Genomic DNA, 15,961 nt, shown 5'->3' on the forward strand with positions numbered 1-15,961 from the left:
TCAATACAATGGATTTCACATCCAGTGCGTTTCTTAGTTCCATCTACTTTTAGTGTGCATAACAAATCACTGATTGCTTTTACAATGTGTTATTTCATAATATTGCTCTTTAGATATACAATTATTTATTTTCAGATGTCAAGTCAATGTATATGTGGCATTACAGCCTGATCCCATCAGGAAAATGTTACCATTGTTACAGTTTGTCAGTTTAGTGGTTAATTCATACGAGTTCATGTCACGGTTGCAGGTTTGTGCGCTCTTCCGCAATGTGTGATCATGTGGGGTTGTTTTGTTTTTGTGGCCCATGTGTATTGTTTTGGTCACGTGGCCTTACGTCACTCCGCTGGATTGATTATTCGCCAGCTGATATACATCATCGTGACTATATAAGTGCTACGTGTTTAGTGTTCATTGTCAGTTCGTTACGTGTGCTCATGTGTGTCTTTCTGTCTGTGCTCAGGACCGTGAGGAGTTTCTGCTAGAGCCTGATTTCCAGTTTGATTCCTGTCCTGTTCCCCTAGCCCTAGCACCGCACTCTTTTGTTGCACCTGTTTTTTGAGTTTGACTGTGTCTAATAAATTTCTTTGTTCACTCGCAATTGGATCTTTCCGAACATTTATTTGAGTGTGACAAAACGAACTGACCTTTACCATGGATCCAGCGAGTGCTTCACAGATATCGGAGTTCCTTACTACTAGCAACGCCAGGATTGATCGCCAGGATGAGGCTTTGGCCACGACTGCACAGGCTATCCAGACCTTGGTTGGTCAGGTGTCATTACTGACTACTCAGGTCCAATAGCTGATTTCCGGAGCAACACAAGAGGAGCCTGCACCAGTTCCGGAGGTGATACCTGCGCCGGTGACTGCCAGTGCTAACGTTGGCGTTGGTCGCTCAGTTGAGCCTCGCCTTCCTCCGCCGACCTGCTATGCTGGGGAGCCTCACTTATGCCGGTCCTTCTTGTCCAAATGCTCCCTGTACTTCTCCCTGCAGCCATCTTTGTTTTCCTCAGAGCAGTCCAAGGTGGCATTCGTAATCACCCTCCTTTCGGGAAGGGCTGCTCAATGGGGAACCACAGCATGGGAGAAGAAATTACCCTGTTGTTCTTCGTTCGACCTGTTCTCTAAGGAACTCAAAAAGGTCTTTGATCGGGCCGCCTCTGGGAGAGAGGCTGCTCGAGTCCTCGCTGAGCTCGCCAGGGGAATCGGAGCGTGGCGGACTATTCCATTGAGTTCCGCACTTTGGCTGCTGAATCCGGCTGGAACGCGGAGGCTCAATGGGACATGTTCCTTCATGGCCTTTCTGATCGTCTTCAGGATGAGATCTACTCCCTAGATCTTCCCAAGACTCTCGACGAGCTGGTGGATTTGGCCATCTGGGTGGACTCCAGACTGCTTCGCCGTGAGAGTCGCATGCGGCAAAACAGGTTTCCGGATCCTGTCCCTGACACGCCGGTCTCCGATGGCACCGGAAGTTGGGAGCGTTGACCCGGAACCTATGCAGTTGGGCAGATCCCGCTTGTCCGTACAGGAGAAGCGCCGGCGAAGAACGGAGGGACTCTGTCTTTACTGCGGTGGGGCGGGGCATCGGGTGGCTTCCTGTCCCGTAAAAGTCAACACCCATCAGTAGGTAAGAGGTTACTGATGGGTGAAATTAATTTGGACAAATCCTCTCCTCTACGTCTGCCACAATTCTGCCCGTCTCCTTATCATGGGGTTCCAGAACTCAAGACACACAGGCGCTCGTCGATTCCGGGGCGGAGGGAAACTTCATTGACTCTAGTTTCACTTTCAGTTTTAAACTTCCGGTTATTGCACTGTCACAACCCATTGCAGTACGCGCACTCAGCGGACTTTCCCTTCCCACCATCACTCACTCCACTAAACCCATAAAGCTGATCACGTCTGGAAATCATGTTGATCACATTTCATTTTTTTTACAGACTGTTCTAACACACCAGTGCGCATGGACCTGTCAAACGTGCCCAGTGAGTACCTCGACCTGAAGAGAGTGTTTAGTAAGTCTTGAGCTGCTTCTCTGCCTCCTCATCGTCCCTATGACTGTGCAATAGACTTATTGCCAGGTACGTCTCCGCCTAAAGGCAAGTTATACTCTCTTTCTATTCCTGAGAGGGAGGCCATGGAGAAATATATTTCTGATTCTCTAGCGGCCAAGATCATATGGCCCTCTTCTTCACGACGGGGGCGGGGTTCTTTTTCGTGAAAAAGAAGGATTGGTCTCTTAGACCCTCCATTGACTATCGAGGGCTGAACAGCATCACGGTGAAGAATACGTATCCTTTGCCGCTGATGTCTTCAGCGTTCGAGCGTCTGCAGGGGGCTTCGTTTTTCACGAAATTATCGTTTTATTCGCAATTTCAGCCAGCTCGCCGCTCCTCTGACGTCCTTGACCTCCTCCAAAACTCCCTTCAGGTGGTCGAGTGCAGCACAGGCTGCATTCTCCAATCTGAAGAGCCGCTTTGTTTCAGCTCCCATTCTAGTGACACCTGATCCCTCCCGGCAGTTTGTGGTGGAGGTTGATGCGTCGGAGGTGGGGGTGGGCGCTATCCTGTCCCAGCGCGCCACCTCTGATGACAGAATTCATCCATGCGCGTTTTTCTCTCATCGATTATCTCCCGCAAAACGAAACTACGACATTGGTAATAGGGAGTTGTTGGCGGTCAAACTCGCTTTAGAGGAGTGGCGTCATTGGTTGGAGGGTTCGGGGGTTCCCTTTATCGTTTGGATCGATCATAAAAACCTCGAATACATCAGGTCCGCCAAACGACTCAGCTCCAGGCAGGCTCGGTGGGCATTATTTTTCGGACGTTTCGACTTTACCATCTCTTATCGGCCGGGTTCCAAAAACATCAAACCCGACGCGTTATCCCGTCTTTTTGATTCTTCCGAGCGCAATACGTCTCTTGAGCCCATCGTTCCCCAGAGGATTTGTATTTCTGCTGTGACATGGGAGATCGAGAGCAGGGTCCGCACAGCCCTGGATGGGGTAACGCCCCCGGCCGGATGCCCACCCAGTTGTTTGTTTGTGCCGGAGGGGATTCGGTCTGACGTCATTCGATGGGGACATTCCTCCAAAGTGGCTTGTCATCCGGGGGTGAGTCGTACATTATTTTTAGTTAAACAGCGATTCTGGTGGCCAGCTATGGCACGGGACATACGCGAGTTTGTTTTGGCCTGTTCCGTTTGTGCTGTTTCTAAGACTTCTAATCGCCCTCCTGCTGGACTCCTTCAGCCGCTGTCAGTGCCTTCGAGACCCTGGTCGCACATTTCGCTAGATTTCGTCACCGGGCTCCCGCCGTCTGGTGGCAATACGGCTGTTTTGACCGTTGTGGACCGGTTCTCGAAGGCAGCTCATTTTATTCCTCTGCCCAAATTACCCTCAGCCAGAGAGACAGCGGATGCTGTCATTAATCCATCTTTCGCATTCATGGCCTCCCGACGGACGTGGTTTCTGACAGGGGGCCCCAGTTTGTCTCTAAATTTTGGAGAGAATTTTGTCATTTATTGGGAGCGACTGTAAGTCTTTCTTCTGGGTTTCATCCTCAGAGTAACGGACAAACCGAAAGGGCAAACCAAGATCTCGAGCGCATGTTACGTTGTTTGGTTTCCCAGAATCCCTTCTCTTGGAGTCAGCAGCTCCCATGGGTGGAGTACGCACACAATTCATTACCAGTGTCGGCTACGGGCCTTTCTCCGTTTCAGTGTAGTTTAGGTTACCAGCCACCAGCTTTTCCCAGTCTGGAATCCGAAGTCGCGGTCCCCTCCGCCCACGCCTTTGTCCAGAGGTGTCGACGCACTTGGAACAGGGCCAGACAGACCCTCCTCCAAGTGGGTGCGCGCACCAAGGCTAAAGCCGATCGCCACCGGTCGAAGCCTCCCGTTTACGTCGTCGGTCAAAAAGTGTGGCTTTCAACTAAGAATATTCCCTTGCGTTCCGTATATAATAAACTTGCACCCAAATTTATTGGCCCATTCACTGTCATCAAGATCATTAGTCCGGTGGCAGTCCGCCTCAAACTTCCTCCAGCGTACAGGAGAATTCATCCCGTGTTCCATGTTTCCAAATTAAAGCCCGTTTTTCATACGGCGATTAATCCGGGGAGACCGTTTATTCGGTTAAGCGCATTCTGGACTCAAGACGGAGGGGGCGAGGATTTCAGTACTTGGTGGACTGGGAAGGTTATGGTGCGGAGGAGAGGAGTTGGGTCCCTGCAAAGGACATATTGGATCACTCTCTTATCGATGATTACAATCGCCAGGTAAGCGCTTCTGGGAGCACCAGGAGGTGCTCTTGAGAGAGGGGTAATGTCACGGTTGCAGGTTTGTGCGCTCTTCCGGAATGTCTGTGTGATCATGTGGGGTTGTTTTGTTTTTGTGGCCCATGTGTATTGTTTTGGTCACGTGGCCTTACGTCACTCCGCTGGATTGATTATTCGCCAGCTGATATACATCATCGTGACTATATAAGTGCTACGTGTTTAGTGTTCATTGTCAGTTCGTTACGTGTGCTCATGTGTGTCTTTCTGTCTGTGCTCAGGACCGTGAGGAGTTTCTGCTAGAGCCTGATTTCCAGTTTGATTCCTGTCCTGTTCCCCTAGCCCTAGCACCGCACTCTTTTGTTGCACCTGTTTTTTGAGTTTGACTGTGTCTAATAAATTCCTTTGTTCACTCGCAATTGGATCTATCCGAACATTTATTTGAGTGTGACAGTTCAGTTCTATGGAAATGCATGATTTTAAAAAGGAGGCGTGGCACCCAACCCTGCCCCTAAACACAACCTTCATTGTGGGATAAGCAAATCATATTATATTGTACAGATGCTGTTAAATGTGCACTCTGCTGTGGCAACCTCTGAAATAGACACTTAGGGCGTACTCACACTATGTCCAGTTGACTTGAACAGGGCCAAACCCATGCTTGCCCCCCCTCCCGTCTCCCCCAACCGCCCGCACTCACATTACATTTGGGCCTGGGCACGATGAAAGTGTCAGTGTCATCAAGATGAAAAGTCCTGACATCATTGTTTATGAACAAGATTGGCTTTGTCATGTTATCATTATGACAGTTTACTCTGTAATTTTTGGTTAGACTTCCTGAAATTGCTCTAGACAGAACTATATACAATTTGCACAGCCATTTGAAAACTACAGTAAAAGTTAGACAATACTGTATTTAGTGAGATATCTGAGTGCAAGACACTGAATATGTATGTTTCACATTTTTACTGCTAAATTATCCACAGCATTGTGCAAAATAACAAATACACCATTATTTACAGCAAACACAAACTCCCTTTGGGTAGAGCTGTGCATAACTGTATACAATATTACAGTACATATTGGAACTGAACCTACAACACACAGGTCTGTACATCATTCCTGCACATCCAGACTTTCCTCTCTGTCTGGCCACATTCATCTGCATCACAGTGAATATCATCTCTTGCAATGCATCAATGACAGTATCTCCTCGAGTGGTGAATCCACCCTCTGCAGGACTCAGCTGTGATGTCATCCATGGACACTAGCAGGGTCATTTGGGTATGTGGATGCCGTTCATATACCTTCCAACTCCAAGAAGAGAACAATTCCTCTATTGGATTCAGAAATGGTAAGTAGGGAGGGAGATATTCCATCAGCATCCTATCATGTTTGGCAAACCACCATCTGACAACATCTGAGAGGTGAAAACGCACATTATCACAAACAACAACATGCTTATTTAAATGATCCCCAGTTAGACCCCTCTCATTCTCAGGATTATGTCCCTGTAAAGAGTGTCTAAAAAAGTCAGCAGATGTTGTGTGTTGTATCAACAGAAATGGGGTATGTGGGTGAAGATGTCTTTTTCTGAGATAGCTGCCACATAGTAATATTTGCTCCTTGTTGGCCTGGGACATCTATGGTTGCTCTGTTTAATGCGATTCCTTCCACGTCTTCTACCTTTTTCCAGATTGAAACCCGCCTCCTCAAGATACATGAAAGTGTCCAGCGGTTCCGTGGTCTCCAGCGAGAAAAACGTTAACTGTGTAACATAATACATTTTGGACAACATATTGTACAGTATAAACTGTGAATGCACATACACAAAACTGTCAAGTGTAGTGCATAACACTACACAAAGCAAACCGTTTACAGCACTGAACATTAGAACACATACTTTACATGTTTTACCTGTACATACTGGTGGCGGATCTCCTTCACTGTGTCCCTGTTCCATTCAAAAGGCACATTGTACAATTTACATGTACATTTCCTTCTCCTGAGCACTCTGTCAATTGTAGCTATTAAAACTAATTCAATATTCGCAAAGATGTTGTCATCCTCTATAACAGCACTTTGTATCTCTCTCAACTTTATGGCATTGTTTGCAATCACTATTGCACAAATGTCTTCTTCTTGTTATGGAGTAAAAAGGGGCCCTCTTCCACCTCTGCAGAGTAAAATGACAATAAACATGGCTGATCTTTACTGTAACACTACAATACACTAAATATGTGATGCAGTAAAGCTGTAAGTCTAAATGTAAAAAGTGATAAGTTCTTGTCCCACTGCAAGCTTCATGTATGACACGATGACATTACTGCATTAGTGAATTTACAGTGGTTCATCCAATATGTGGCTGCACCCTTCGACCAGCCTCAGCCATTATGAAGCTGTGATTAACAACATGATCCACATTTGTAGCCCTGATTTCATTGGGAATACGCCTATGTATTTGGCCTCTTCTTCCTCCCCTTCCTACCTGCAACTTCACCCCTCTTCCAGGAGGCTGACTTTTAATTTCTGTGTCACAGTATTGTAGAAATGGTGTACACTGTGTCCTGCATGGTTCATATATGCTTGTGAATTGGGAGTTTATGGGATTCAGTTCTGAATGATTGTAGAGAAGTGGCTTATCATTTGGTGCAACTAATGCTTCACACACCCATTCTCATCAGTGAAAGCTGAGTTTCACCTAAGAGAAACTGTTAAATTTAGAAGAAATTTTCAGAAAAAAAAAAAGATTTAAATTTAATCAAATTAGCTTGATAGATTTTAAAAACTAGCTCACCACTTTTTTAATGTAATGACTCAAGTAAATTAGGACTATTAGTTTTATATGGAGTGACTATTAATCATTCACAAGTTTAAGTTAGTTTTGACTGACATTACATAAGCAAATGATAATTTGTTGGGGGAAATGAGAAACTGCTACTATGATGTGCACTAATGACTAAATGCTGTGGAGGTTGAAGTAAATGTTGTGCAAATATAAATAGTGTTGAGAAAAATACACCAAGGCGACTGAGAAAAACTATACTTATCTTATATGAATCTTTTTTTTTTTCCCAATTGCCCTGATTTTCACTAGAATGTTACACTAATAGGATTTACCTGAGATTGAAAAAACAATGTTGTTTGAGGCTCACGATATGACATTTCTAGGTATATCCAGATTTTCATTCTTTGGCACCTTAAAAGAAAAAAGGTATCTAAAAAACAACTGATTACACCGTGCGAGTGAGTGGTGAGAAATATTAAAGGCATGCAACCAATGTCACATTATGCACTTAAGTACCTTGTGTTCACATGTCATGATATCAGTATATCTATTAACAACTCTCAAAAATGTTTTTATTTTTTTTTTATCTGTGATGCAATGAATTAAGGCAGTTTTGGGGGCAAAATATTATCTAATAAAGCATTTATGTGGATTTAGAAAATTTATTTTATTATTTATTTATTTATTTTTTCATTTTAAATGGACCTTTATAGTAAATGTGTGTGTGTGTGTGTGTGTGTGTGTGCGTGCGTGCGTGCGTGCGTGTGTGTGTGTGTGATTTTGCTATATGGTCAAATTTGGGTTGATTCATTTGTATGTTGCAGTATCTTGTCATAACCACAAGATGACACTGTTTATCCAAATGATTGTAAAGTTTTTATTTTGTTTTTATTTGAATGGTTATGGCTTACAGCAAATTTGATATTTCAGAATAATCAGAATATGTTCTCAGAGATAAATAAAATATACATTTATAAAACAAACATTTGATATGTTCAATTATGCACTGCATAATTTTACATGAATTAATGCTTCAGTGTGGTGTGGCGTGTATGTGATCAGCCTGTGGCTCTGCTTATTGAAGCCCAGGCTGATTTTAAAGGGGATTTATGCGTCCTTAAATTTCACATTTATAATGCCTCCTAGTCACTGACATTATTTTTAGATTAAATGGTGTGAAACCTCTAATGGCAAGCACACCTTATTTATAAAGCACAATTTTACACAACCATATAGTTGATTCAAAGTGCTTTACAACAATAATAAAATAAAATATAAATTAGAATAAAAAATATAAGAAAAATTATATATGTAAAAGCTGAAATACAGGTAGAAAATAACATGAATGCAAGTCTTCAAAATTAGATTAAAAAGGATTCATTGATGATGTCCTGTTGTTCAGAGGGAGCTTTGGGGCTGTAACACTGAAAGCTTGATCACCTTTTGATTCGCTGTAAGACTGAGGGAGAGAAAAAAGAAACTGACCTTAATGGCCTGCAAGCTGTATTTGGCCATATATAGATGCATGACCATGTTTGTAAACATTCAGGATGCATCCGATGCTCGAGCAGGGAGGTGGCAGAAAAAACCAGTAGCGCCAGCATTTACAGCGAGGGAATGACCATAATTGAGTCCTTCAGGCTTGTTTGAAACCTAAAAGTAAGTGTGTTGGAGCAGGGTTGGAACTAAACTGGGCAGGGCTTCGGCCCTCCAGAAATTGAGTTTGACACCCCTGTTCTGAGACAATCGCGAAAACAGGCGCACTACCGCATTTTAGAATAAGGTCAATATATATATATAGATATATATTATATATGATATATGATATATATATATTATAGATATATAAATATATATATATATATATAGTTTGCTGTTGTATTAGAGATAAGTTATTTTGATTATATATATATATATATATATATATATATATATATATATATATATATATATATATATATATATATTATTTACATAATGCTTTCAGCGTGTTATAACAGCTTGTCACCCAGTGAAAGCACAGTGATTCGGCAAAATTTACATTGTACTCTTCAGTTTCAGATATACATACATATACACATATAGCATGTTTGGAATCTGAGAAGTGTTGAATTAATTTTTGTACTGGACTTATTTGACCACTAGATGGCAATGTTTCACCAGAAGATTGTAGCTGGCAACATCATAGAGGCAGGTTCTGGACCTCAGTCTTCTGTTTTGTTAGTTAAGGAAACTCCCTGATCTGCAGTGAGAATCTAACACACTCACTGTCACGGGTATTTTCCTGCGCTTACGTCAGCATCCATCTGCTCTGGAGTCATTCCAAATGGAGTTTCCCAGTATGGGGTTTTCAAGCACGTGAAGGCTGAGCAAATGTACCCGACATAACACTTTCCACATAAAATATTGCACGGGCTGTTTTGTTGAAAAAAAGTTTAATTTATACGTGTGTCCTCAACTGTATGATAGCCTCCAGTGAGTGTTTACATTTATACTTTACACTTGTGACCTACACTGAAAAAAGCAATAAGTGTATGTTACTTTCAAAAAAAAAAAAAATTTAACTTAATTTTATAATTATCCACATAGTCAGTTAACTTAATAGTTGTCAATTTGTAACTTTCAATACCATGGATATACTCATTTAATTAATGTAAAGTAAGTAATCAATTTTATTATATATTTAATATGTTTTAAATCCAGCAAATACAACATATCTCAGCATGTTCAATTTTCATGGTAAATTCGAGAAAACTATAGTAGTTGCCGGTTATGTCTCTCTCACCCGTCTGTGCAGTATTTCCAGTAGATGTCACTGAAGAAGAACAGACAATAAGAGACTTACTGACTCTTTATTGCAGTCATTAGCATGTCTTGGCTTGTTACTGTATATGCTTGGCAATACATCTTTTGATATGGTGTGTAGCTCTTATTTCTTAACCATGCTGAAAAACATATCCCATAGCTATAATCCAGGATGATAGTGCAAACATTCATCAAATTGTAAAAGTGCATTCATTATGGTGTTCTTTTGTCTTTCTTATGCAACATCAATAAGTTTATTTTAATCAATAGCTGAAATCCTTCATGACTGAGATCTTTTTTTGAAGATATGAACACCTCTACTATCTTACCGGGATGTCCACTGTTTTCTCTACCACACCTTTCTCAAGACTTTCACAGGGCTTCTTGCAATTGGTGGTCATGTCCTGGACTAAGGTCAGCATTGTATACACCTTCAAAAGACTGTTTTCATTTAGCTCTCTCTTTTTTTCTAACTTATTAATTAAACGACAATATAAACCTGACCAATTACAGAATCTAAATCACTTAATGGATTAGATGAAATGGATACATAAATAATAGTTGCAGGTAACCCTTTTGAGGTAACACTTAACTTGGAGTGTTCATAAGACAATTCGAACATATAATTATGAAATTACCTGAATAGGAATAAGATTTTATGCTTAATGACAAGGGCCATGAAACCCTCCCTGTCTCAGCAGGATGTTTTTTACACCTCTAGTTTGAAAAAAGTCTGGAAAATGGGAGAGTCCAGCTTTGTTTAGGGGAGAGTCGATTGGCGAAAGAGGGAAAGGTTTGCATGAAAAAGGGAATTTCATTACGTGCACATGGTGATAGACCATGACTACATTACATTGGACATCAGTAATGGAATTATTTGCCTTAATCTAAATAAGACAATAATATGATTGTTTACATGTGTTGCTTTCTGAATGTTTATTTCATGATCCCATTTTACATTATGGCAAATAGATCGATTAACATCATTGCGTTACCACGCTATACACATTTCCTCCGGAGTTTCATGTAATTTCAGGTGTTTCATCACTAATTTGTTGATTTTAACTGCAGTTTGGCACTTTCACTTTCCTTCAGCAATATTTCATGCATGCCCTCAATGACAAACAAAATACTGGATGCCAGGAACTGCTGGAAGAGTGTAGTTTTAAGAGGCGGAGTGTTATTCGGCATGGAATTTGATGCCACATGCCGAATGGGAAAAAAAAAAAAAACTCTGCATTTCTCGGTAGATGCAGAGAATAACATTAAACAGCCAAGTGTTTACAGACTATCCTGTCACAAAATGCGGCAAAAATCATACACGGCAAAAACTCTACATAGTGATAATAGTTTGATTTAAGGTGTTTACATGTTTACGTTGGGAGCAGCATTTACAGTGGATCTTTCAGTCCAAAATATTGTAGTGATACCACCGTAAACTTAGTAACTAAGTAATATTGACTAAGGTACTGTATGTCTTTAAAAAATGATAGAGTATTGCTGACAATATTAACTAACTTTGCCATCTGAATAAACATAAACAATGAACATTAATCGCACACTTACTAAATCCGTAAACAGGACAATCAACATGAACTGGAACCGGGTCTTTTTTTTTTTTTAAAGAAGATGAGTGGCAAATCCGGATTTCACCAATTGAAGATGCGAAAAGCTCTCGGGTAGAAAAAATGTTCCTTACAAACATATTTTTATCATGTGTTGGTAAATGCGCAAGCTGCGCTCTCATCGCAGGGAAATGGAAACATGGGACATTTGAAGTTTTATTAAATATATGTGCCCTTTTGGGTTTTCAGCAATGTGTCACACAGTCAATGTGGGACCCTTTAAATTTAAATGCAAAGGTGGCATTAGTTGCAACATCTTTGACAACTTGACATAAATATATCAAGTTTCACTGACAAATTCAGTTTTTATCACTGACAAAAGTGATCATAAAAATTATCATGACACAATTATAATGTTTCAATCATTTTTATGACAGATTTCTGACAAAGTTATGTTGTCTTGGTAATGACAGGTTGGTATGACAAAGACAGTGACAGCTAGGTTTTGTTGTACTGGTAATGTCAAGTTTTTGAAGATATCTCACACAATGTCATCTTTGCATTTGAAAATGACATAACTGAGTGAATAACACTTACTGACAGATGTAAACAAGCATAAAATATCATGTCTTGATTATAATGGTTTTGCCACAGTCTTCTGAACACAAGTGTTACCCGTGTTGTTTTTCCCCCCTCATTGTATGCTTTAGCCAGTTTTTCCAGCCAATTTAAGTTTTCCTGGAGATGTCACTGGAAGAATTTTAGACATCTGTGTCTCTTTTTTTTCCCATGCCTTAATCAATTCTCTGTTTGCTATTAGAATTCCATTCTTGAAGAAACAGTAAGGCGTGAGTGTGAAGAGAGGGAAGAACTAACAGCGGCTCTGACCTTGGCCAAGGAACAACTTCAGGGATTCAAGCACTGCGTAACAAAACCTCATGATTCCCAGACACGCACACAACTCTCCAGATCCTCAGTGGCACACCCGGATCTCCCTGTCCCAAGACTCAATCCCAGCCGACCCCATCCTCAGTCAGGAAACCACAGCTCATTTTCCACACAGAGAAACAGACATAGTTTGTCTGGGTTGAGTTCTGATGATGTGAGTAAAAGTGCTGCATCTTGGCATGGATCATCACAACCTGCACCCACCCTCCCCAAAATCAGCAAAAAGAAAGTCACTTCTATGAACGACTTGTGCAAAAGCTTTGCCATGTTGAGAGGCAGACAAGACAAACTCTGATTCTCTCTAGAAAGACCCTTAAGCCTTGTTCATCAATTAAAAATGTTCATCATTGATCCAAAATTTACCGAAATGACCACATCCAACGTTCATAAAATTTTATATAATAATATTTTTACCAACTTTCATTGACTTTTACATCAGCATCAGTGAATTTTCAGAAGTGTAGCCCTGTAAATGCTGGCAAAAAATAAATATTTACCAAAGTAAATGGTAAGCAGATTTAGTTCTACTTTGTTGATTACAATCACGTGTCAGTGACAAACAAATACATTCATTTTGAGGCATTCATATTTTTATGTAGTGCTAAATTTGACAACATTTTCAGTTTTGATTTGACACATAACCACAAACCACAACCTGTCATCCATTCCAACATACCCACAAAAAATGTTGTTTAAATATTCCCTTTTAAAGGACAGTTCACCCCAAAAATGAAAATCTCTTTTGGGTAAACTAAATACTTTGAGAAACAGAGACCTGCAACTGTTGATGGAACTTTTTTTTTTTTTGTCATTTGTCAATTAGCAACGAGTCACGTGATTTTAGTGAAAAGTCTGTTTATGCCTGATCATCAGTTGTTTAGTTTGTTTTTTCCATATTTATTACAAAATTTGCATGTGTATAATGGCTAGTGATGTAAAATATGTACAGTATTAGCCAATCATGCATCAAACCCACGACCTTAGTGTTGTTAGAGCGTTGCTTTACAGTTTGTACAGCAGAATCATTAAGGGTGCTTTCACACTAGCACTTTTGGTCCGCACACGGGTTCGTTTGACGTCATAGTACGGTACGTTTAGCTAGTGTGAACGTGTCTTCTGAACTTATGTGCCTACCCGTGAACCGTACCCGAGTCCGCCTGAAAGAGGTGGTCTGGGGTACGGTTTATGCGAACTCTGGTACGGTTCACTTCTGATGTGAATGCAATCGTACCAAATCACGGAAGTGAACAGCCAACTGTACAACAAACTATCGTTTTCATAACATTCATTCGTGTTTGTGTGTGTGTGTGTCACGTTTCGTACCTTGGTGACACGCGCGGGACTGAGCCAGGGCAAACACAGTGATACACAGTGATGTCTGCTTGTCTCCTCCAAAAACAGCTTCTACAGACACTGTGTGATGTTCTAAATGTTTATAATATGTTTGCGGCAGATGGAGTCGCATTCTGTATGTCTGAAACCAAAAGCTTCAGTTAAAGCAGAATGACCGCGATGTGCGGAAGTTTCCTTTTGCGACCGTCACCAAGCAACGGCCATAAACAAAATAGCAGCTCGATGACGCGAGCGTACCGGGGTTCATAAGGAAAAAAGACAGCGTGAACTCAAACCAACCGAGGAGGTGGCAAGGGGAGACAATCGAACTTGGGTACGGTCCAGGCAAATGAACCAAGTGTGAAAGCACCCTAAGACTGCTAAGTTCCTTTGGCTAATTTGTGACCTCTGACCTAGAAATGTAAAGTAGTCAACATTTCATTATTCTATATGATCTTAGGTTGTCATACTGCATGAAATTTTTTTCATATCATACTGTAAGACTTCTTTTAATGCCAGACTGACACACTGCAAAAATTGCTTTTCTTGCTTAGATTTTTTGTCTTGTTTCTAGTCTAAATATCTAAAAATTCCTAAATCAAGAAGAATATTCTAGACAAGCAAAACACATTGTCTCGTTTTGAGAAATAATATGCCATTATTAAGTGAGTTTTTTCCTTAAAATAAGCAAAATAATCTGCCAATGGGGTAAGCAAAATGATCTTACATCAAAAGAAAAAACAAGATTATTTTGCTTACCCCATTGGTAGATTATTTTGATTTTTTTAAGGAAAAACTCACTTAATATTGGCATATTATTTCTCAAAACAAGACAATATGTTTTGCTTGTCTAGAAAATGCTTCTTGATATAAGAAATTTTAGATATTTAGACTACAAACAAGACAAATCTAAGCAAGAAAAGCATTTTTTTTGCAGTGCAGTGAAGATGAGGCAAACATGGACACACAAGAAAACTCATCTCAAGTTTAGTGTGACACCCCAGGATGCACAGGTCGTCAACATCATATCAAATTGATGTTGTACCTCAACGTCATGGGGATGTTGCTTTTTGTTTAAAAATAAAAATCGGATTGATGTCAGAACCCAACGTTAGGCTAATGTCAATGATCAACGTCTAAGCTAAAATCAACCAAATATTAATGTCTAATGATGTTACAGCTTGACATTGTGTAGACATTTCCACTATGATGTTTTACAAACATTAGATTTTGATTGCTCTTGCTATACCTGATGAATAAATATCAGTATTTGATGTCCATATGATGCTGGTTTTAGATATTAGCCCCTTTCACACATACAGACCTTTCTGTATGGTTGTATGTGTGAACAGGTCCTTTTTGAAAATACCGGTAAATTCGTTCTGGCTATTTTCCGGAAAGAGAAGTTGTAACATTACCGGCAATTTGCCGGAATGCTGCGCTGTGTGAATGCAGAAGGAAGATTGCCGTAATAAGCGCGTGCACGTCTAGAACGTGCTGACGTGAGACGTCTGCTTTAGCCAATCACAACAGTCAGAAGCATTTACGTCCGCGCAGTTTGTGAGAATAAAAGCCTTTGAATATTTTTCCAGACACATTTAGCTGCTAGAAGTTAATCAGATAACGTTTATATGTTCTTCTTAATGCCAACTGTGTAAATAATCATCGATGAGATGCTTATGATAAGCCGTTGTTTGTTTACCTTCAAGCTTTGCGTGTGCCTGTGAAACAGCCTGTGAGCGCCTGCACACGCACATATTATGAACATCTCGACATGCGAAAGTGATCCTGCGAAAGTTGTTCACAATATTGATCATCCAGAGTTTGTAATTTAGTCAAATGTTTACAAATACAAGCGCAGCCGTTTAAAGCTCATTTGTGGTGAATGATGTCAGAATTTACCGGTATTTTGGAATGGATGTGTGAATGCTCTTTTCCGGAAAATTTCCGTAACGTCCTCGCCTGTGTGAACAGCGCTTTTTTGAATTTCAAGAGTTCACACTTAGCTGATAATCAATAAAGCGTATTTGGCATGCTGTCCCGGGAGAGAGCCCTGAGCTCGTAATATCCTCGAGCCCGGGGCTCCCTCCCGTTAGAAGGGCGAGAGGGGAATTCGAGGTCAGGTAGGTCTCGAGAACTCCCCTGCTTGTCACCGTGAGAAGTGCAAACTCAGGTTGTATTGAGTGATAATTTGTTTTAGTCGATTGCTATGGTTTATGTTTTTGGACGGTGGGAGGAAACCGG

The 15,961-nt window shown here is 40.9% G+C and overlaps 1 protein-coding gene across 2 annotated transcripts in view; it reads left to right on the top strand.

Annotated features, from left to right (window-relative positions):
- Positions 1–12,897, top strand: part of lekr1 (Leucine-, glutamate- and lysine-rich protein 1) — a 268,183-nt gene extending 255,286 nt beyond the window's left edge. Inside the window, exon 13 of one of the 2 annotated variants that reach the window (XM_073929990.1) lies at positions 12,258–12,897. In XM_073929990.1, the coding sequence (XP_073786091.1) occupies positions 12,258–12,680 (423 nt within the window). In that variant the 3' untranslated portion in view covers positions 12,681–12,897. Of the gene's footprint in view, positions 1–5,975; positions 7,722–12,257 lie in introns of those variants that run through there. The other variant, XM_073929991.1, reaches the window with a different exon arrangement.
- The last annotated feature ends 3,064 nt before the right edge of the window (positions 12,898–15,961 follow it).

Source organism: Danio rerio, chromosome 18 (genome assembly GCF_049306965.1).
Source record: "Danio rerio strain Tuebingen ecotype United States chromosome 18, GRCz12tu, whole genome shotgun sequence".
Lineage (NCBI taxonomy): Eukaryota > Metazoa > Chordata > Actinopteri > Cypriniformes > Danionidae > Danio > Danio rerio.